Source organism: Trichomonas vaginalis, chromosome I, assembly GCF_026262505.1.
Source record: "Trichomonas vaginalis G3 chromosome I, whole genome shotgun sequence".
NCBI lineage: Eukaryota > Parabasalia > Trichomonadida > Trichomonadidae > Trichomonas > Trichomonas vaginalis.
This window is the reverse complement of record NC_067203.1, coordinates 18,527,797-18,551,125: the sequence shown is the minus strand read 5'-3', so window position 1 is coordinate 18,551,125 and position 23,329 is coordinate 18,527,797. Positions and strand designations below refer to the sequence as shown.

General features: G+C 37.0%; 8 protein-coding genes and 6 pseudogenes across 14 annotated transcripts, besides 2 other annotated features; 5 read left to right on the top strand and 9 right to left on the bottom strand.

Moving 5' to 3' along the window:
• Nucleotides 1–17,036: part of a mobile genetic element that runs on past the window's edge.
• TVAGG3_1008320 (HNH endonuclease family) lies at nt 4–543 on the top strand (the record flags this gene model as incomplete). Its single annotated transcript, XM_051254479.1, has 1 exon — nt 4–543. The coding sequence occupies one exon, from the start codon at nt 4–6 to the stop codon at nt 541–543; it is 540 nt and encodes a 179-aa protein (XP_051080053.1).
• On the bottom strand, nt 639–1,196 carry TVAGG3_1008310 (annotated as a pseudogene). The gene has a single exon. A coding segment is annotated over exon 1 (558 nt).
• On the bottom strand, nt 1,487–2,507 carry TVAGG3_1008300 (annotated as a pseudogene). The gene has a single exon. A coding segment is annotated over exon 1 (1,021 nt).
• Nucleotides 3,770–4,415, bottom strand: TVAGG3_1008290 (organellar and viral DNA polymerase type B; the record flags this gene model as incomplete). Its single annotated transcript, XM_051254478.1, has 1 exon — nt 3,770–4,415. A coding segment is annotated over one exon (646 nt), but the record flags the coding sequence as incomplete, so codon positions are not given.
• Nucleotides 4,506–4,977, top strand: TVAGG3_1008280 (annotated as a pseudogene). Its single transcript has one exon. A coding segment is annotated over exon 1 (472 nt).
• Nucleotides 5,445–5,870, bottom strand: TVAGG3_1008270 (uncharacterized protein; the record flags this gene model as incomplete). The annotated part of the gene is made up of 1 exon (XM_051254477.1): nt 5,445–5,870. The coding sequence occupies one exon, from the start codon at nt 5,868–5,870 to the stop codon at nt 5,445–5,447; it is 426 nt and encodes a 141-aa protein (XP_051080051.1).
• On the bottom strand, nt 6,705–7,453 carry TVAGG3_1008260 (organellar and viral DNA polymerase type B; the record flags this gene model as incomplete). The annotated part of the gene is made up of 1 exon (XM_051254476.1): nt 6,705–7,453. A coding segment is annotated over one exon (749 nt), but the record flags the coding sequence as incomplete, so codon positions are not given.
• On the bottom strand, nt 7,613–8,164 carry TVAGG3_1008250 (integrase core domain containing protein family; the record flags this gene model as incomplete). The annotated part of the gene is made up of 1 exon (XM_051254475.1): nt 7,613–8,164. One exon carries the CDS (start codon nt 8,162–8,164, stop codon nt 7,613–7,615), a length of 552 nt encoding a protein of 183 aa, XP_051080049.1.
• TVAGG3_1008240 lies at nt 8,194–8,697 on the bottom strand (annotated as a pseudogene). The gene has a single exon. A coding segment is annotated over exon 1 (504 nt).
• Nucleotides 8,944–10,481, bottom strand: TVAGG3_1008230 (annotated as a pseudogene). The gene has a single exon. A coding segment is annotated over exon 1 (1,538 nt).
• TVAGG3_1008220 (uncharacterized protein) lies at nt 13,034–13,421 on the bottom strand (the record flags this gene model as incomplete). The annotated part of the gene is made up of 1 exon (XM_051254474.1): nt 13,034–13,421. A coding segment is annotated over one exon (388 nt), but the record flags the coding sequence as incomplete, so codon positions are not given.
• On the top strand, nt 14,749–15,386 carry TVAGG3_1008210 (uncharacterized protein; the record flags this gene model as incomplete). The annotated part of the gene is made up of 1 exon (XM_051254473.1): nt 14,749–15,386. A coding segment is annotated over one exon (638 nt), but the record flags the coding sequence as incomplete, so codon positions are not given.
• TVAGG3_1008200 lies at nt 15,852–16,314 on the top strand (annotated as a pseudogene). Its single transcript has one exon. A coding segment is annotated over exon 1 (463 nt).
• Nucleotides 16,354–17,036: a terminal%2Cinverted (terminal inverted repeat of Maverick transposon ID:TVAGG3_1008190).
• A 2,050-nt stretch (nt 17,037–19,086) lies between these two features.
• TVAGG3_1008180 (uncharacterized protein) lies at nt 19,087–19,386 on the top strand (the record flags this gene model as incomplete). Its single annotated transcript, XM_001309213.1, has 1 exon — nt 19,087–19,386. The coding sequence occupies one exon, from the start codon at nt 19,087–19,089 to the stop codon at nt 19,384–19,386; it is 300 nt and encodes a 99-aa protein (XP_001309214.1).
• Nucleotides 19,387–23,329: the final 3,943 nt, after the last annotated feature.

The window sequence follows — 23,329 nt, the reverse complement described above, 5'->3', positions numbered from 1 at the left end:
AGCATGGAAGGTGAAGGACATTGGCAAACACTCGAACATGACAATGACTATGAAATCTTTTCAGAGTACCCTTATCCAATTAGACGTATAAGCAATAAAAGAGTTGTTAGTGAGTTTGACCAAGGAGATGGTTATATTTGTGTAAATTTAAACAAACACAAGCTGATGAAACATAGAATAGTTGCAGAAACTTTCATTCCGAACCCTGAAGGACTTCGTGAAGTAGACCATATAAACAGAGACAGAGGAGACTTTCATATCTCGAACTTAAGATGGACGACAAGAAGAGAAAACATGAGAAATATTTCTGGTTCAAATGGCTATTGGTTTGACATTGTTGACTCTCTTCCTGAAGACGCTGTTGAAATTATACAATACTCATATCACACGTTAGAGAACTACTACTATTTCATGGGAACTCAATACAGACGAATGAATGTCTTAAGACAGTATAACAAAGATTATATAAACATTACAGATGTAGAAGGAAGAAGAACAAAGCTGTCTATTGCAAAGTTTAAGAGAGACAATGGTTATACATAAATGACAAAAATATATGACCTTATGGGCTTCGCCCTTGCCGCTAAGCGGCTTAATTTTATCACGAATGACCTCATTGCTGACAAAAATAAATGACCTCAGAACTTCAACTTACGAATAAAGCTTGTTTTAGTCGTTATTGAGAAGTTAAACTTCTTTCAAATGCAGTGTAGCAGAAAACTTACATAAGTCAAATCCAATCTCTTGACCGTCATGAAATGCTTTGTAAAGTTTCATTAAACTGAACTCAGAGTCTTTGTCATATGTTCCAACAGGTATGTGAATGTTCTTATCTTCATTGTAATAGCATTGTATAGCTTCAGGAAACATTTCATTTGCTGTTAAAGCAAGGACGTCTTGTTTGACACCTTTGCAACGTGCATGGAATGCAACTTCATTTAAATCGTTAGTGAGTAAGTCTATGTAGGTCTTCTTTCCACAAAATATTGACTTGTATGCTAAACTTTGTTTTCCTTTTGTGTTATTTCTGCGAAGTCAGAATGAAATTGACCAAGGTTTTTCCAATAGAACTCTTCATAACGTATTCTTCAAACTCTGCTGCAAGCTTTGGTATGTCTTCATTGAAAATATGCATGCTATCACAGTCCTGGTAAAATATTTGAAGCCCATATCTTCAGCAGTACAGAATACTTCATTCATAATACGTTTTGACATAGATAGAATATTAACACCAAGTGGACAGAAGTTAAAGTGTCTGCAAATGCTTTTCGGTAGCTTGAAAATAGTTTTATCTGAACCATCCAAACCTTCGAACTTCACTATATGGTTGTAGTTTCTGATGGCATATCTTATAGCATCTTTGTCATTTACTATGGTTATTTTTGACTCAATAGGAGATAGAATAGTTTTGCCATAAATACTGTTCAGAATGAGCTTTATATTTTCTTGCAAAGGATTTCCTTCTTTCTTATACTTTAACCTTAACTCAAACAACTTCTTTACTTCATCTCTTATTCTAATATCTCTGTTTCCATCGTAATAGTATCCTTGCAACACTTCACATTTGACACCTTGATATTTTATGAGGTCTTGTAATGTTATATGGTCAACATACATTAAACAGCAAGTGTTTGAACTTCTGGGAACGTTAAGTTCTGGATTTAGTTCAGGGTCACAAACTATTAAAGGAAAGTGTCTATGTATGCCAATCTCTGTTATCTTAATGAGAACAAAGAAGCCAGACATAAACTTTTCACCAATGGGTTCCTTTTGGTCGTCATCGAATAAATGTCTCATGAGATACTCTGTGCTTAACATTTCTTTCTTCATAACCTTTGGAATACCTTCTAAAGTATAAAGTCTTGCTATAGCTGATGGATATAATGAAACAGCGTCGAAGTCAGCAATGAGTTTCTTTTCGCTCTTTTGTTTAATGTTATCTGACAGCATACATCTTCCACCTTGAATACAGCGTGAAATAAATTCTCTTGGTTTATTTGAGAGGTCATATAAATTTCCATTCGGGAAGTACACTCTGTTCTCAAATAATTTGTTAGCAATTGAACAAATACTAACGTAGTCATAAACTTTTAAATCAAATTCTTTTAAATATCATTGCGGAACTTAACAAAACCTTCTCTTAAAATTCTTACATCTTGTTTGCAATAAAATGTGCTATACTTTTCTAAGTCGAAGTGGTTTCATCTATTCTGCAACCTTTGATGGAATCTATGTTTTTCATGAACGTATCCGCATCCTGGATAAACTTACATGCTTCAGAAATGACACCAGTTCTGTTGTCATTTGCTAATAAAGACTTGAATAATATTGATATGGAAATACTTCCTTTTCACCACACTGCAAATGAAACATTTCAGGAAATAGTTTAAGCTTCTTATTTATAACAGTGTATGAATCTTTAATAATGATTGCTTTACCTTTATAATTCCCGTTATCTGCATTGTTCGTGAACCTTTAATGATGGGAGTTCCTTTCACTTCTGTCATGTGTCTTAAGATGAAGTTTATATCATAACTGAGGTTATGGAAATATATTAAACTCTTGTCAGGAAGTCGTTCCAAAAATTCTGTTGCACAGTTCTGACCCCAAATGCTTTCACTCACTGAACCATCTTCACGTCATAACAAATGTTAAAGCTTTATGAAACTCATCAGTGCTACATTCAAAGTCAGCAAAGAAAACGTGCTCAGGAATGAACTTACATTTAGCTTTATTTACTTCTTTTGACTCGGCTTTCTTCTTCAGTTGTACACAATACTTTGGAGCATATGTCAAATCTTTAAATGGTGCAAGGTTCTGTTTATATATAAGTCAGTCGTATATGTGAAAAGTTCTCCATAAGAAATAGGTTCGAAATATTTGCACTCCCACAATGTTTTCATAACATCCCATAACGGTGTTGTTCTATCATAACGAACTACATATTTGTTCTCTCTCTTTGTATAAATCTTCATCTGTTTCTCAATGTTCATTCCACCACACTCCTTCAAGATTTCTATATAGTTGCGAATGAAATATGTTGTCATTGGTAATCTTTCATTTAGCATGTAGTGGTCTTCAACAAGAAGTAAGTCAATAGTTCGAACAGTTTCACATTCTTTTGGTATATATCTCTTTATTTCATTATGTCTTGAGTCATTGAAGTAACCAATGGTAACATTAAATGCTATACCTGTTGCGTCAGAAATTTCTTGTACTTTACTTTGAGGAAAGTCTCTAACACGAATGACTTCTCTCATGTGGTCAATAGTTTCTTCATTTACTCCAGCCTGAATGCAAGCATAAACGAAGCAGTTATCTTCTGTCATAAGTGTTGCAGTTCTTTTGTTCAGTTCATTGAAGATTTGGTAGCGTTCAAGATTTATAGGTAATGTGCAAAGATACTTCCAGAACTGACCGCTTCTCTTCTTATAAAAACTTCTTTTCACCATTATCTTTCCAAAAGCTTTCTATAAGTGCTGGGTTTCCTGTTTGCTTAAGAGCTTCCAAAATGGCTTTCTGGTCATTTGTCAGTGTGCTTTCATCTCTATATGGTCTCTTTTTTGGTTTGCCTTTCTTTACATCTGACATCGTTAAGCCTTCATATTCTGTTAAATCATACATCTTTATTTCAGTAAGATTCTTTATGTTTGTCAAGAAGAAGTCATAGTGCATTTCAACAATACCTGCAGCATTTGCTTCTATCTCTGATATAAAGTTCTCCTTCAAGAGCTGATGTAGTAATGTTCCAATATTATTGAGGTTTAACGTAGAACATTCATACTTTCCACCAAGTTTATAACATACCATCCATCTTTGTGGGAGTTTATTTTAATCTTCTCTAAGAGTCTCATGAAAACCTTACCGAAATGTTTGTGTAAGTAGTCTCTGTTTGGTTCATCTAAAGCTTCGATGTTAAAGTCAATGAGTCTATTGCCTGTCTTAACATTCCTCTTCCTATTCTCTTCATCTTTCTTTAACCATCTCTCACCTTCTTTTGGTTTGTCGTCAATGGAACGAATGACATCGTTAGCTTTGCGAACTTGTTCTATAGCGCTCTTAAACATCTCTCTTCTCTGTTGTTTCATTGTGTCGTCTCTTCTTCTTGTTTCACCAACGTTTGCATTTGTTATGTCAAACATTTCTCTTCTTACTTCATGAGGTACTGAACGTTTATGATATAAGTCAATAGCAACGTCATTTAAAGGAAATGCTCTTGCATGGACTTCGTCCTCGCCGCGTTGCGGCTTTATGAACTCATGAATTCTATCATAACTTATTGCACCATTATAGTCATTGAGGATGTCAGCGAGTGCTTTTTTGTTTGTTGCGTAATGCTTTGCAACATCTATGTTAGCTTCTGTAAGAAGTTGTTTTATTTCCGAGTGTTCTAACTTAGACAACTTCCGATACATCTTTAGTAGGAAATAAAAAAATATTTTTTGAAAAAATTAGATTAGATTTTTTTAAGTTATTTTTCAAAATAATTTAATATTTTTATTTTAATGAAACACATGCAAGATTGCAAGTTCTTTTCATACAATGCTCTCGCTACTGCCATCAAGAATGAGTTCAATAATGCTTCAAATGTTAATGTTATCTTTAACAAGAAGTTTGTGAAAGAATCTAAGTTTGGTCAGTATGTCAGACCATTAGCTATCGTCATTGACCGCAAACGTTATACTTCACGAGAGTTAGCAGTAGTTTTGAAACAAAAGAGTTTCTTCGTGAATGTCAAAGATACTCATTATACTGTATAAAGAACTCTAAATTGACTTCTTCAGTATTGCTTTAAATCTTTCCGAACAGAAAGAATATAAGAAGGGTGAAACAAATGTGAAATATTATCCTTCATCTCTGAAGACAATAACGAACAAAGATGTTATACAGAAATTCTTACCAAAGGTTGAAGAAGCTTCTATTGACATTGACGAAGGAAGTGAAATGGTTGAAGAAATAGACCCTGAAGCTTTATAAGAAAATTTATTTTTGAATAACTGAAGGTGTTACCATGTCACTATGTCACCACGTCACCATGTGTCACCAGGTTAATTAACTTCTCTTAAAATTACTGACAACATGACATTTAGACAACACAGCAGGATTAATGCAAAAATGAATGTTATCGTTAATGTTATCGTTTATGTTATCGTTTATGTTATCAGTGTCGAACATAATTGACGAAGAGAGAATCGTCTGATCGTCAAGTTTATTAGTTAACGGGAGGGTTAGATATATTCCATCGCAACTGAAAAATGATGACAACATGACATTTAGACAACACAGCAGGATTAATGCAAAAATGAATGTTATCGTTAATGTTATCAGTGTCGATCATAATCGACGAAGGGTTTTGTTTTTTATCGTGGTTTTCTCCACTATGGTCCTAACGTGGCACCCGACGAGATTTTTTTTCATTCTTCCTCTTTGAAGTTGTCGAAATATTATGTTATTTTTTCCTTCAGTAATGTTAAGTCTTCTTTGAATGTAAGTATTGTACAACCTTTGATGTCATAGTGTGTTTGAGGAAGAGTATTTTTGACAATTTCCTTTATTTGTTCATTCGGTGTCATTGAAATCGGTAAGTTTTCACGATAGAACCAGTTTCTGTCAGATTTATATATCTTAGCTAAGTCATAAAAGCTCTTGTTGTTTCTTCTGACTAAATGTAACATAACCATATCTTTATCTTCTTCTTTCTCCAACTCTTCAGTATATATCATATACTTATAACTCTTTTCCTTTCCTTTTGGTACTGAACGCGGTATTCTTTTCTGTATGCTTTTGTCTTTGGATTCAATGACTTCATCTTTTGCATGAAGTTTCTTTTCCAACTCTCCACGTTCTGCTTTATATAGTTCATCTAACATCATGAAAATATAACAAGCATAACGAGGTGAAGTCCACATTGCTACAGCGTTTACTAAAAGTCTATGAACATAATAACCTTTCAAACCAGGAGCCAAATTCTTGCGATTTTCATACGGAATCTCTTCCCTCGGTTTTCCGAGGGAAGCAATCATATGAGGAAATTCTTCTAAAAGTTCTTTTGTCTGTTGGTTTTCAAACCAATGATATGCTTGCTTTGTAGAACGAAGAGCATTCATTATACTTTGCATTTGTACATATCGTCTTTGACTGAACGAATGAGACGTAACTGTTTTTATACTGTATGTACTCGTATTCTTCATTTATAGCTTCATGGACTATAACTGTTGTTGTGTTCTCTGATGTTGACATTACTGTCTTTACATACAAAATAAAAAAATAAATAAAAATAAAACTAACTTTATTTCTTCTTTATTTCTTTATTCCCGTGGAAGAAGGGTTTTGCCGTTTTTTCTCAGCCGAAATCAATGATTTTTTCATTTTTGGAATCCTTAGCGAATGAGGAATCTTTTCTCTCGTGGAAGCTTTGAACAAAAATAAATTTAGGTGAAGAGGTGAGATTTCACCTCTTTTTTCACCTGTTTTTTCACCTCTTTTTTCACAAGCGTTTTACATGAATTGTACGATGTATATTTGAAATCCTAAACAATTTCGTAGCTTCTATTTCTTCTTTTAGTACATTGAATGTTTTAATCATGCCGAAAGTCTCTTTATATCTCTTCTTGACGTCAGACAGAAGGAAATCTTCTGCTGTTGGATAGTTTTTATTAAGAAATGTCAACATATCCATTTTATCTTCTGCTGGCTTTTCTGCTTCTTTCTTTAAGTCTGCATAGTCGTTTCGCATTCTTTCTATCTCTTTGACTGAGTAGTTATATTTTCTTATTGCTGCTTTACATTTTGAACATTGCGGCATCGTTTTTGCGTTATACATTGAAACATTACCAGCTAAAACAACTAAAGCGTCAATTGCTCTCTTCATCTCAAACATAGCGGGTCTTATTTGTTCGTTCCATACTTTGCCTCTTCTATCTTTATCTCTTATTTCCCAAACACATTTTGCAACTAATGAAACAAAGTTATCGTATGTCTTAAATTCTTCGGATTTGTAAAGGTCAGAAATATTTTTATAAACCATGTCGCATTCTTTGTCCATAACTTTATGGTTGCAATGAAAACCAAGGAATTCATAATTTACTTTACGTATGAATTTCTTAATTTCTACTGAGTCAGTTGCTTTGACTTCAATTTCGTCGAATTCAGGAATAGTTAGTTTTTGCTGCTGAATTTCAGGTAGTTTAGGCAAATGGTCGATGAGGTCCTCCATTTCATAAAGATACTGTTCATTTGTTTCATCTTTTGCACTACAGTCTAAATTACTTGTTAAAAGTTCTTGCTTTATCTTCTGGATTTCTGTTTCAAAAGTATATGAAGAAGGAATAAAGCTTTTCATCTCTACCAACATTGACGTAGGATTCATGACTAACGAGTTTGGTGCTGTAGTTGTGGACAGAGTCCCGCCGTTCGCAGCTTGAATTGTTGTTGTGCCGATTGTTGAAATCATATCTTTTATACAAAATAAAAAAATAAATAAAAATAAAACTAACTTTATTTTTTCTATCTTAAGGAAATTCATGAAAATTCACGAGGGTGAAAAAAGAGGTGAAATCTCACCTCTTCACCTAAACATTATTTTTGTCTGATTTACATCTAATGAAAAAGTTTAGAAGAATTTTCTTATTCTTTCTGGCATATTTTTGTCTTTCCAGTACTCCCGCTCTAATGGTCCCAGATGTGTTGGCTTCGACTCTCTCAAGTTCTTAGATTGTATAACATCTTCAACGCCTCCTTCATATCTTACTTTATAAGTGTCATCGTTTATGTTATAGCCAAGTATTTCAATAACCACTCCTCGCTTTGCTTCGTCAATGGTTTCAGCAAGTTTGCCATTACTACTTTCAACTAATTTATGACGAGGATAAAACGCAATGGAGTCGTCAACAGCTTTTATAAGATATCCATTACATTGCGTAGAGTCTACGATATAATAGTTTCTACTTAACCTTAAACGTTTCTTTGTCAACGGTTTGTCGTCAAGAACTACACGAACTTTTGTTCCAGGAATGAGGGTAAATTGTGTTGAATTTCTGATATTTTGTGTTTGACTTCGTTTCTTTTGTATATACTTTTCTTCTTGTTGTTGTGTCATTGAATTTGGTGTATGTCCTGTTGTAGAATGCGTTGAGGAATTATATACTTCGAGAAAATGTTTCATTGTTTCTTCAGTAAAGTCTCGCTCTTGGTTTAAATCTCTGAGCGTTCTTATGAAGCGGTTTATGATGCCGAGTATGTTATGGTTATGGTCTTCAGTAGTGTAGTGAGTTATGTTATGCTTAATGAGAAAATCTGTGATTTCATTGCTGAGGTATGCACCGTCTTGGTCTGATGTTAAAGTACTTGGGCTATGTTCTGCTACAAACTTTTGTAAAACTCTTAACACTTCACGAGTTCCTTTATTTTTCATTGGATATGCATATGCTTTGCGAGTGTTAACATTAATGAAGATGAGGAATGGTGGCTTTCTTCCTTTCTTACTCTGAACGAGAGTGTCAAATTGGTATGCGTCAGGAGCGTTGGAGTAAATTGGTAAAAAGTAGTCGTAAGGGTTTATTTTTGTTTGATGTACAACATTTTTGTCAAAAACCTTTTCACTTCAGCTCTGTTAGTAAATCCCCAACTCTTTGCAGCTTCATTGAATTTCTTAAATGACCTCCATGGATGTTGTTCGAATACTTCTTTCAAGCTCATTTATGTAAAGTTAAAGATTTTATTCAAGACGGTAAGCCTTGACCCAAAGGGTCTAGGCTCAAGCGCGTTCATTGAACGCGGTACCATGCGAATACAGTCATAAATGGTGGCATATAATCTGCACCCGAGCCTGTTGGATTTGTTGTGAAAGTATGGACATGATTTCCTCCTTTCAGTTGGTCGAAAAGTCTTTTTTGCTGAATTGTTATAAGATAGAGATAAAACGTCATTGCCAGCTTTATAGTCTGAGTTGTATAATGGGTGGTCTCTTAATGAGTGGCTATGGTCGCCAGAAAAGTTTGTAGTTCCTGTATGAGTGTGCGCAGGTAAGTTTGCTTCTTTAATTTTCTTTGAGCCTCCTGTTTGCTTTGAAGAGTTAGCACAGTATAAGAATTTATCTACAATCTGCTGCCACGTACCAAAACCTAAAACACTTGCCGGATTTGTTGAATTCATTGACGTATAAATAGAGCCTATAGGATATATGGTTTCAAGAATCTGAGTCTTCATTGTTTGAAGTTCATGTTTAACATTTATAAATCCATCGCCATCTACAATATTTATATTGTTTGTTATTAAACCATTAGGAAAGTAGAGAGGATAAATATTTTGTTCAACTAAAGGGTACCGTCTCTTCCTGTTTTTGTTACTTCTTCAATGTATGCATTAATTTCTTTAATCCTGATTGTTTGAAATTCTTCATGCACGTGCTCTTTATCAGCTTTTCCATTAACCGCAGCATTTACTTCCGACTTCTTTGCATAATTTTCATCTACATAAGTTTTGTCGGCTTTCTTATCATATAAATCTTGAGCAGTGAATTTAACATTATTTTCATCATCCATGACATAAACATTTTTACAGCTAATGTCTTTCTTCGTTGTTATGTTTTCATTCGATGTTAAACCTTGTGGAAAGTTAGGAGGTTTATAATATAATGCATCCCCACCAGTTCCGCCAACCGTTCCTTCAATACTTTCTATAGCAACAGTTGAGAAGGAGTTATGTGTATGTTCTTTATCTGCTTTCTTATCTAACATTGCTGGTAGTTCATGTGTTTCAAAGTTTCTGACATGACCTTCGATATTCATACATTTGTTATTTAAGGAGTTTAGTGTATCTTTTACGCTTGTACTTGGATTCTCTAAAGGTGCACTTGAACCAGGGGTATAGTTCAATATTATGTCGTCTGCTCTAACAGTAGTGAAGGATTCATGTGTATGGTTCTTGTCAGCTTTACTTTTAATAGCATCTTCAAAAGTTATTTTTGCCTTAACTTTCAAAGTAAATCTTGGTTCAACTAATACACCGTTAACAAAGAAACTAGAGGCATAAATTTCATTGTTATAACCAAATGCTTCTGGTGCTTTACCTGTGTCATACTGTACAGTACAGCGTATGTCATAACCTTCAGCACGAATGTATTTATATCTTCTTTCATTAACATCTTTTGTCTTCACTCTTTCTTCAGTTCGTGTTAAATATCCATGGTAGTCTGTTATAATCTTCGTCTGAACTTATATAATGAACATGGTTTTATCTGCTTTTTCGGCTAATTTCTCTTCTATCTCATTTATTTCAAGTTCATGCCTACCACCACCTCCCGAAGAAGTATTTTTCTTCAGCTCTTGAAGAACGTCCACTTCGCCATCTTTGGTGTCAATAATGAGACTTTGAGTTAAAACCTTTCCTGTCTTAATGGATGTTTGTAAAACTTCTTCTTCACCGTGTTCGGGGTCATGGTCGTCATCATATCTTGCGAAATCAGAGATGTTGTCATACATTAAGCATATCTGTCTCAAAAGTTCTGCTATTTGAAACTGGAACGAAAGATATACAGAACTTTCATCATCTCCTAAAGTCAAGTCTGCTTTCTTAAGTATTTCTTGAATGTATGCAATGAGAACAGAGTACCTTGGAAAATATTCGAACAATATTTCATTAGCTGTTGGTTTTGGTGTTCTTCTGGAGTTTCTGTGTTTCAGTTCCTTCTGTAGGTTCTGTTGGAGTTTCTGCATCTCTTGACTTCAATGCTCTTGCTCTCAAAGACCTAAATGTTAGAGCACCAGGTTTTACAAAGACTTTATAAATGCTTTAATAGTTCCTGTAAGTTATTGTTAGCATTAAGTAAGTTCCTTATGCTTCCATCATGTACGTCCATAGCACTATGTAAAAAATCTATACTTTCTTTGTATCAGTCAAATAGACTGACTGTGATTTTTTAAAGATTTGTCAATACCTTTAAGCCAATCCATGCATGTCTGATACTGAGCATGAAATCATTTGCTTCCTTTAGTGTATTTTGTGCTTCTCGTAAAGTATCCAATCCCGTACGTGCATTGTTTGCTATACGTCTTACAGTATCTATTTGACTCCTTGTTTCTTGCATCCAACCAGATAAAGTTTTAATAGTATCCGAACCATTTGAAATGAAGTTCAAAGCATTTTTAACGTCATCTAAAACTTCTTCACCAAGTACTGCCCATATTTCCGATTTGGTATTGAAGAACTCCATATGAAGCAGCTGTTAAACCAGTATTTATAAGGTTCCATATCCATGATTTAGCAGTTTTTCCATCCTTTCCATCTTCACCATCCAAACCGTTTCGCCTTGAGGTCCTTGTATTCCTTGTATTCCTGTATTCCTTGTGGTCCTTGAGGTCCGGTGTCACCCTTCTCTCCTTTCAGTTCATCTTTATGTTCGTTATAATATTCTAATGTCATAAGGTGTACATCATTACTGCTACCAGCAACGCCGAGAATTTGTTCTCATTCATGACTAAATTCTTTAGGCATTTAATGTTGTCGTCAAATCGAAAGCTCTTTTAACAATTCAATGAGAACATTTAATACTTTCACTAATGAGGCATCTACTGTAGAATTTATATATTGCACCGTTCCATCATTTATGATAGGAACTTACTTATTGTAATGAATGGGTCATAAGTGTTAAAAGTATCGAAATCAATGACTTTTTTAGTTTTTCCATCGTCAAGTGACTAAATCATTGCCTTCAATGGTTAAAGTTGAGTTTTCGTTTACTAGTTCATGTGCTCTTCTTGCTTCATTTGTTTCATACGCATATGCAGCAATAGTCATATTTTAATGAGAATAAAATGTTGTTCTATTTGCAAAGTACAGACCCAAACGAATACGGACAGTAAAGCTACAAACAAACTTAGGTCTTCAGAATGAAGCGCTTGCTTTCAGAGGTGTTGACTTCAATACTATCGCAACTTTTGTCATAACAGATGAAACAGATTTCATAGAGATTGAAATAGATGACAAAAGAATGTTATAACATTTCCTAACAGAGCTGGGTATAGAATAGATAAAATTGCTGGAGTCATAGATACTCTCATAAATGAAGAAACTATTGACAACATAGATGTCGAACTCTTCTTCTGAGGAACATTGAAGTTCAGCAGCGAAAAGAGTTTAAGATACCAAGAATGAGTCATAGAGTTCAATTGCTTCTGGGAGTTACCATATGACATTTCCTTTGAAAATGTTGACAAAACGATTTGAGATGAAATCTGTCCATATGTATGTTATGCAATTTTTTACATTGAGTCAAAAATAGCTAATGTCACAGGTATTTCAGGAGTTAATAGTAAAGGTTCAGTAGAATATAAGTCTTTCTGTTATGAAGTAAATTCAATGTTCATTCCAAACGTTCCTGTCTAGCAACTCATTTAGGTAAATGGGTTTCGCAAGTCCTCATAATTTGAAAGACATGAATTCAGACTTGTTGACTTTCAAGAGAGCCTGTAGAACTGAAGGCACCAGTGCGAATGACTGTTGAAGTTGACTTTTTAGAAAATATTAAATGCAACAGCTTACAAGAGAACTCAGAGCTAAAAATAAAGTATGAATGTTATGTATTAGGTCATGAACTTTTGTTGCTGTTTGATGAAACAAATGAGTTAGTTATGTCAGTCAGAGAACAGAAAAATATTGTGTTAGTGAAAACTGCACCAAGTCAATAAGATTAGGTTTGCATTATGAAGATGAGTCGATACTGTTGAAGAAGTTTGGATAGATATTACAAATTGCTAACTTGAAATTTTTTGACTGACGGCGCAAAGCGCCAAGACCGAAGGTCCTGACTGCTTTAATTTACTAAAACATATTTCAAACAAACTTATATCATCAGAGATAGTTTGTATACTCGTTCGAATATCTATACTTAAACTCAACTCCTGTAGTTCCTGGTGTTTCAATGATGCGGATGTTACCTATTTTCATGAATATTGGCGTTTGACCACAGCATTCGATTTCAGGGTCGAGATAGTCAATGACACATTGTTTCCCTGTTATTCGTGATATAACATTTTCAATCCTCCTTTGTTAGAATTATTTGGTTCTTGCTTATAAGATTTCAAAAGCTTCTTATCGTCTTTGAGTAAAATTGTTTGGTATAACTGAAGAAGGTAATGGTCTACGTTATCTGAAGGATTTGTTTGAACATTTGTGTAAGGGTTGTCGTTGGCTTCTCTTGAAAGAATTTGGTCCAGTGGTGGATACTCTAACTTAACATCTGATGTAGCGTTAGCGTTTGAAGCTGTGTTTAAATTCACCGACTTAAGTTCTGGTTCTTTTTCTTTCAAACACTCTGAACTATAGTTCTTTATGACAATATTGTTTGTCGTTCGTGAGTCAACATTTGATGTTGGTTCAATTGGAACATTAACGGCACCAGCTAAGATGGATTTGCTTCTCATTTCATATAGAATAAAAACCTTTTATATGTATGAAATGAACAATATACTCGACAAGGGTTTGAATGTAAAGCTAACGAATGAAAATATTGTTGAATTCACTGAGACAGTGCTGTGTATAAAGATGTAGAACTACTGAACAAAAGAGCTAAGGGAAGAAGCAGGAACATGAACAAAGGGTGGAAGCCTATAAAAATTTATGTCAATGATGGCTCAGGAGGTTCAAACATAAAGTATGCAGAAAGTTATAGAGTTTATGCTCTCAAAGGTGAAAAGCCTTCATTTAAGAACAGCTATTCTAACGCATATCCTCAAAAGCTAACGGATGGGGAAGTGGATGATATGAATGACAGCAAAAATATTAACAGAAATGGCGACAGAGATGCATGGAATTTGTTTACCATCAGTCAATTGAAGGTTAAACTTTAAAACAATGTTGGTCGTTCCCATGGAATATTTTTGACTTTAATGGTATTAGTCATGATATGAATCTCAAGGTATGAACGAGGAGAGATGAGAGACTTATATGCTTCCCAAATTTCTTCAAAAGGTAATGTTATACCTGACTGTTTCCAAATGAGTTCAATATCATAACGTGAGAAACCTTGAAAGATAACGAAGTCAGTTATGAGACGTTTTATGTTTAAAGCTAAAAACCTCCATGTTTGCATAAGTATTGCTGCAGTTAAGTGGTAATGTCTGACTTTAGTTATGATGTTAGCTAATGGTGAGTCTGGTTTTGAAACTAAACCTTTTCCGGCGAAGTCGTCAAACGAGCAGAGTGTTTGAAGGATATTTTTTGAAGGGGTATTTTGAAAGTTTTGATAGAATGTAGTTTGTCAGTCGTTTCATATCGTAAACTCCTGAGTACTGACGTAAGTGGTGTTTGTCAATAATTCTTTCCATATCTCCTCAGAAAGTCTTTTGCATTCCTGACTGTATAAATTTCAACGATGGCATAATATTTCTCTTACGTCGAATGTAACGTTGAAGAAATTCAATGAGTTCGCTATCTGGAACTTTAACGACAGAGGCTTGAACTTTTGACATAAATGTTTTCGCTGTTGAGTCCATAGAGTCTGAAGTTGCTGATATAATGATTTGGTCATAACATGAGTCATTTCCTAAACGTTCTGTTATAAGAATATGACGAATGTGATTAAATGTCTTACCTGAACCCATCTTTCCACAATAGAAATAAACACCATTTGAACAGAACTCATAGTCCTTACTGAAAGGAAGAATGAGAGAACTGTTAAGCTTTTCACTGCTTTCATTCATGTCTTCATCTACGTCATGTATTAAATGCTTCATTTTATCTCCATTAAAAATGCAAGTCAGAAATATTCAGAACATAGCACCGAGTCTAACTGACAAGAGTATAAAGATATACTATGAACACGTTATGATGAAACCTACCAAAATTCAAGAAAGTCAGTATACTTATGAATATCCAAGACACTGGGTAGAGTATGTAGGAGGTGAGAAAGCTATTGAAATCAGACAGGTTCGAAGTATTCCAGCAGGAAGAACAATATTATTGAAGAACTTTAATGTTTTGAGATATAATGATGAAACAAAGAAGCAAGATAGTTTCCCTGTTGCTGTGTATGTGAACTTAGATACAGGAGATGACATGAAAGTTTTTAACACAAAGCTTCAAACGGTAGTGAGAGAACAACTGACTGCGGAAGGGCATCCATTACCTTCAGAAGTTACCATAGCATATAATTTTGAAACAAACTCAATAGATTTTAAAGTCATCTCTGCAAAGAAGTCAGGTTTTACATTTAATGAAGCAGATGTATATTCGAATGAAAACTTCAAAGCTATTGCATGGTTAGATAATGACGATTGCTTTAAGAAAATATTTAAATACAGTGACTCAAAGATGTCAATAGATGACCTTCGTGGAATGTTACCATCGACGTTTACAGTTGAAGGTTCAGCAGGATTGCTTACAAGATTGTCAATTGGTGGTTTGGTCTCGTGAGAACATTGTTATAAAATCCAGTATAAGTGAATTTGCTGAAGAATCTATATTATGTCTTTCAAACTACATGTATTCGCCGCCGAAGCATTATAGTATAACAAACTTTGTCAGTAAGTTTAACATAAGACTTGTCGAACCTTCTTCAATGAAAGATGTTGTGCTACCTAAAGATGGAAAGGATGGACTCATTATTGAGATGATTTTAATAGCATATTAAATGAGCTTGTTCTTGAAGGTCATTCATGATGAAATAATTGTTGTAGAAGATGTTAGCAATTGTTCAGACATTTTGAAGCGTATAGATGATAAGAAAGAAGTTAGATAGACTGCAAAGCGGTGAGGGCGAAGCCCGTGAGAACGCTTATGTTTCATTGACTTTCTCCAGTAACGAGAACTTTTATGAGATAATATTGAAGAGAGATGATTTTAATATGGTGTAAATGGTAGCTTGGGCAGCTTTAGGCGCAATGGGAACAAAAGCATTAGCATTTGGAGCAAAAGCACTTGGAGCTTATGACGCAGTAAATAAAATGAGTGGAGGAAGGGTTTCAAGACATTAGATGCAAATAAAGGAAAGATTGGAGGCTGGGTTGCAAAGAAGTTAAGATTAAATAAAATAGGGCTCATAAATAAAGCATCCAATTTGGTTGCGACTGAGTCAGAAAATGCTTTAGGAAAGGACGATGAGTTTGCAAAACACGCAAAAGACTTTAATGACCAGATGAAAGGTGAAACAATGCATTTAAATAGAGTCGATGGAACTAAAGAAAATGTTTCTTCTCCACCAGTGGTTTATCCATACGGACCTTATGGAATGTATGGAAACCCTTATGAACGACCATTTGACCCATTGACTGGTGGAAGTAATTGGTATCATTATGGACGAAGAAGAAAGACAGTCAAGTTGGAGACAGACGTGAAGAAAGCAACTAAAAAGAAACCAAGGAAGAGAGTTATAAAGCAATGAATTCAACAGGGTGAAAAACCGGGTGAAAAAAGAGGTGAGATTTCACCACTTCACCTAAATTTATTTTTGTGCTATGTTTTCATACGTGTGAGGGTGGTGATATCATTAATTTTTAAGTTTATTTTTTATTTTATTTTTATATAAATGACGAAAACTATTGAGATAACAAACTACAACGGTCATGAGTTCAAGAATTGTTCTTCGTTCCTCGTGAAAATACATTCTATCAGATACGAGGGAGAAAGGGTAAAGTTAGTTTGAGCGTTTATGACAACAAACATAATGGGAGATATATAAAAGCAATAGATACAAACGGTAAACGTGTTTCATTAGCTTTGTCAAAACTTACTAACATTTATTTTGACAGTGACTTTGACTCTGACGATTGGAGCGACAGCAGCGATACTGAAGAATATGAACTATTGTGTGAAGCACAGCAATGGGAAGAGTTGCAATACTTTCGTAAGTGAGAACGTTTATTTTTTACAGTAGTGAAGTCGTTTGTGAAAACGTTAGTGAGGTGAAGTGGTTGGCGGCTTTATAAATATTTAAGGTTAAGTTGGTGTTTGTGTTTGTGTTGTAAAATATACGTTAACGGTTTTGTAAAGTGTCAAATTCACATATAATGGGTAAGGAGGCGCGCAGTGCCTCAGTACACATGATATGTATTCTATCTACAACGCCAGCTTTCATCAGCCAGCACTACCAACTCTGTTCCACAGCAACAGCTCTTAACAGCCAACGCTCCTCTACAAAGCCCACTTTCTGCCAACACCCCGCCACAACGCCAGCTCTCTGCCAACGCTCCTCTTCAACGCCAGCTTTCATTAGCCAGCAGTACCAACACTCCCCCACAGCAACAACTCTCTGCCAACACCCAGACACAACGCCAGCTCTCTGCCAACTCTCTTCCACAGCAACAACTCTCTGCCAACACCCAGACACAACTCCAGCTCTCTGCCAACACCCAGACACAACGCCAGCTCTCTGCCAACACCCCTCTTCAGCGCCAGCTATCTGCCAACACTTCGGCACAGCAACAACTCTCTGCCAACACCTTGGCACAGCAACAACTCTCTGCCAACACGCATCTTCAACGCCAGCTCTCTGCCAACACCTTGGCACAGCAACAACTCTCTGCCAACACGCATCTTCAACGCCAGCTCTCTGCCAACACCTCGGCACAGCAACAACTCTCTGCCAACACTCCCCCACAACGCCAGCTCTCGGCCAACACTCATCTAGGGATGCGTTAAACACGCCATTTGACCGGGCGTATATTTTTTTTGTTCGCCCAAAAATTTCGCCATTTGAGAAATTGAAAAATTAAAAATAAAATTTTAATCTTGATTTTTTTATTTTCGTGATTTTTTTGAAACTTACATAAGCGATGAAATACTTTTTTTTAAGTAATCGTTTATTATATATAAATATATCTTAATAAATTTAATTCCTTAAGGTAGAGCGTGTTCAAATTTAAAATCTCATACAATATTTTCTTAATGGCGTATTTTTCTGAGGTCGCCCAAATAAAGGCGAATTCAAAATTGAGAACTCCAAGGCGTATGGCGAGTATTCAAAAGTACGCCACTTACAAAATATTGAATGTGGATTATCAATTTTTGGCGTGTTCAATTTCAATTTTGATATTTATGTTTATTTTATTCAGTATAATGCTAAGAATTAAAATATAAAATTCATAGAATTTTTTCTTTGAAAATATTTTACATTTTTATTAGACCACTCCTAGACTAGTCATCAGGTTATCCTCAGATCATCCTCAGACTACTCCTTATCAGATTACTCATCATCCTCAGACTACTCCTTAGACCCCTCCTCATCAGACTACTCCTCAGATCTTCCTCATAAGACTCCTCCTCAGATCTTCCTCCTGAGACTACTCTTCAGACTACTCCTTAGAGTCCTCCTCATCAGACTAGTCCTGAGACTAGTCCTCAGACTACTCCTGAAACTACTCCTCAGATTATCCTCAAACTACTCCTCAGTCTAATCCTCAGACTCCTCCTCAGATTATCCTCAGACTAGTCCTCAGATTATCCTCAAACTCCTCCTCAGATTATCCTCAGACTAGTCCTAAGATTATCCTCAAACTACTCCTCAGTCTAATTCTCAGACTCCTCCTCAGATTATGCTCAGATTATCCTCAAACTCCTCAGATTATCCTCAGACTACTCCTCAAACTCCTCAGATTATCCTCAAACTCCTCCTCAGATTATCCTCAGACTAGTCCTCAGATTATCCTCAAACTCCTCCTCAGATTATCCTCAGACTAGTCCTAAGATTATCCTCAAACTACTCCTCAGTCTAATTCTCAGACTCCTCCTCAGATTATGCTCAGATTATCCTCAAACTCCTCAGATTATCCTCAGACTACTCCTCAAACTCCTCAGATTATCCTCAAACTCCTCCTCAGATTATCCTCAGACTAGTCCTAAGATTATCCTCAAACTACTCCTCAGTCTAATTCTCAGACTCCTCCTCAGATTATGCCAGATTATCCTCAAACTCCTCAGATTATCCTCAGACTACTCCTCAAACTCCTCAGATTATCCTCAAACTCCTCCTCAGATTATCCTCAGACTAGTCCTCAGATTATCCTCAAACTCCTCCTCAGATTATCCTCAGACTAGTCCTAAGATTATCCTCAAACTACTCCTCAGTCTAATCCTCAGACTCCTCCTCAGATTATGCTCAGATTATCCTCAAACTCCTCAGATTATCCTCAGACTACCCCTCAAACTCCTCAGACTCCTCCTCAGATTATCCTCAAACTCCTCAGACTACTCCTCAAACTACTCCTCAGATTATCCTCAAACTACTCCTCAGATTATCCTCAGACAACTCCTCAGATTATCCTCAAACTCCTCCTCAGATTATCCTCAAACTCCTCAGATTATCCTCAGACTACTCCTCAGATTATCCTCAAACTCCTCCTCAGATTATCCTCAAACTCCTCAGACTACTCCTCAAACTACTCCTCAGTCTAATCCTCAGACTCCTCCTCAGATTATCCTCAAACTCCTCAGATTATCCTCAAACTACTCCTCAGATTATCCTCAGACAACTCCTCAGATTATCCTCAAACTCCTCAGACTCCTCCTCAGATTATCCTCAAACTCCTCAGATTATCCTCACTCCTCAGACTACTCCTCGGTCTAATCCTCAGACTCCTCCTCAGATTATCCTCAAACTACTCCTCAGATTATCCTCAGACAACTCCTCAGATTATCCTCAAACTACTCCTCAGATTATCCTCAGACTCCTCCTCAGATTATCCTCAAACTACTCCTCAGTCTAATCCTCAGACTCCTCCTCAGATTATCCTCAAACTACTCCTCGGTCTAATCCTCAGACTCCTCCTCGGTCTAATCCTCAGACTACTCCTCAGATTATCCTCAAACTCCTCAGATTATCCTCAAACTCCTCAAACTACTCCTCAGATTATCCTCAGACAACTCCTCAGATTATCCTCAAACTCCTCAGACTCCTCCTCAGATTATCCTCAAACTCCTCAGATTATCCTCAGACTCCTCAGACTACTCCTCAAACTACTCCTCAGACTCCTCTTCAAACTACTCCTCAGTCTAATACTCAAACTCCTCCTCAGATTATCCTCAAACTCCTCAGACTACTCCTCAAACTACTCCTCAGATTATCCTCAAACTACTCCTCAGATTATCCTCAGACAACTCCTCAGATTATCCTCAAACTCCTCCTCAGATTATCCTCAAACTCCTCAGATTATCCTCAGACTACTCCTCAGATTATCCTCAAACTCCTCCTCAGATTATCCTCAAACTCCTCAGACTACTCCTCAAACTACTCCTCAGTCTAATCCTCAGACTCCTCCTCAGATTATCCTCAGACTAGTCCTCGGATTATCCTCAAACTCCTCCTCAGATTATCCTCAGACTAGTCCTAAGATTATCCTCAAACTACTCCTCAGTCTAATCCTCAGACTCCTCCTCAGATTATCCTCAAACTACTCCTCAGATTATCCTCAGACTACTCCTCAGATTATCCTCAAACTCCTCCTCAGATTATCCTCAAACTCCTCAGACTACTCCTCAAACTACTCCTCAGTCTAATCCTCAGACTCCTCCTCAGATTATCCTCAAACTCCTCAGATTATCCTCAAACTACTCCTCAGATTATCCTCAGACAACTCCTCAGATTATCCTCAAACTCCTCAGACTCCTCCTCAGATTATCCTCAAACTCCTCAGATTATCCTCAAACTCCTCAGACTACTCCTCGGTCTAATCCTCAGACTCCTCCTCAGATTATCCTCAAACTACTCCTCAGATTATCCTCAGACAACTCCTCAGATTATCCTCAAACTACTCCTCAGATTATCCTCAGACTCCTCCTCAGATTATCCTCAAACTACTCCTCAGTCTAATCCTCAGACTCCTCCTCAGATTATCCTCAAACTACTCCTCGGTCTAATCCTCAGACTCCTCTCGGTCTATCCTCAGACTACTCCTCAGATTATCCTCAAACTCCTCAGATTATCCTCAAACTCCTCAAACTACTCCTCAGATTATCCTCAGACAACTCCTCAGATTATCCTCAAACTCCTCAGACTCCTCCTCAGATTATCCTCAAACTCCTCAGATTATCCTCAGACTCCTCAGACTACTCCTCAAACTACTCCTCAGACTCCTCTTCAAACTACTCCTCAGTCTAATCCTCAGACTCCTCCTCAGATTATCCTCAAACTCCTCAGACTACTCCTCAAACTACTCCTCAGATTATCCTCAAACTACTCCTCAGATTATCCTCAGACAACTCCTCAGATTATCCTCAAACTCCTCCTCAGATTATCCTCAAACTCCTCAGATTATCCTCAGACTACTCCTCAGATTATCCTCAAACTCCTCCTCAGATTATCCTCAAACTCCTCAGACTACTCCTCAAACTACTCCTCAGTCTAATCCTCAGACTCCTCCTCAGATTATCCTCAAACTCCTCAGACTCCTCCTCAGATTATCCTCAAACTCCTCAGATTATCCTCAAACTCCTCAGACTATCCTCGGTCTAATCCTCAGACTCCTCCTCAGATTATCCTCAAACTACTCCTCAGATTATCCTCAGACAACTCCTCAGATTATCCTCAAACTCATCAGATTATCCTCAAACTCCTCAGATTATCCTCAAACTCCTCAGATTATCCTCAAACTCCTCAGATTATCCTCAAACTCATCAGACTACCTCTCGGTCTAATACTCAAACTCCTCCTCAGATTATCCTCAAACTCCTCAGACTACTCCTCGGTCTAATCCTCAGACTACTCCTCAGACTACTCCTCAAACTCCTCAGACTACTCCTCGGTCTAATACTCAGACTCCTCCTCAGATTATCCTCAAACTCCTCAGACTACTCCTCGGTCTAATCCTCAGACTACTCCTCAAACTACTCCTCGGTCTAATCCTCAGACTACTCCTCAAACTCCTCAGACTACTCCTCGGTCTACTCCTCAGACTCCTCCTCAGATTATCCTCAAACTCCTCAGACTACTCCTCAAACTCCTCAGACTACTCCTCAAACTACTCCTCAGACTCCTCCTCAGATTATCCTCAAACTCCTCAGATTATCCTCAAACTCCTCAGACTACTCCTCGGTCTACTCCTCAGACTCCTCCTCAGATTATCCTCAAACTCCTCAGACTACTCCTCGGTCTAATCCTCAGACTCCTCCTCAGATTATCCTCAAACTCCTCCTCAGATTATCCTCAAACTACTCCTCAGACTACTCCTCAGATTATCCTCAAACTCCTCAGATTATCCTCAAACTCCTCAGACTACTCCTCGGTCTACTCCTCAGACTCCTCATCAGATTATCCTCAAACTCCTCAGACTACTCCTCGGTCTAATCCTCAGACTCCTCCTCAGATTATCCTCAAACTGCTCCTGAGATTATCCTCAGACAACTCCTCAGACTACTCCTCGGTCTAATACTCAGACTCCTCCTCAGATTATCCTCAAACTCCTCAGACTACTCCTCGGTCTAATCCTCAGACTCCTCCTCAGATTATCCTCAAACTACTCCTCAGATTATCCTCAGACAACTCCTCAGATTATCCTCAAACTCCTCCTCAGATTATCCTCAAACTCCTCAGACTACTCCTCAGATTATCCTCAAACTACTCCTCAGATTATCCTCAAACTCCTCAGATTATCCTCAAACTCATCAGATTATCCTCAAACTCCTCAGATTATCCTCAAACTCATCAGACTACTCCTCGGTCTAATACTCAGACTCCTCCTCAGATTATCCTCAAACTCCTCAGACTACTCCTCGGTCTAATCCTCAGACTACTCCTCAGACTACTCCTCAAACTCCTCAGACTACTCCTCGGTCTAATACTCAGACTCCTCCTCAGATTATCCTCAAACTCCTCAGACTACTCCTCGGTCTAATCCTCAGACTACTCCTCAAACTACTCCTCGGTCTAATCCTCAGACTACTCCTCAAACTCCTCAGACTACTCCTCGGTCTACTCCTCAGACTCCTCCTCAGATTATCCTCAAACTCCTCAGACTACTCCTCAAACTCCTCAGACTACTCCTCAAACTACTCCTCAGACTCCTCCTCAGATTATCCTCAAACTCCTCAGATTATCCTCAAACTCCTCAGACTACTCCTCGGTCTACTCCTCAGACTCCTCCTCAGATTATCCTCAAACTCCTCAGACTACTCCTCGGTCTAATCCTCAGACTACTCCTCAGATTATCCTCAGATTATCCTCAAACTCCTCCTCAGATTATCCTCAAACTCCTCAGACTACTCCTCGGTCTAATCCTCAGACTACTCCTCAGATTATCCTCAGATTATCCTCAAACTCCTCCTCAGATTATCCTCAGACTCCTCAGACTACTCCTCAAACTACTCCTCAGACTACTCCTCAGATTATCCTCAAACTCCTCCT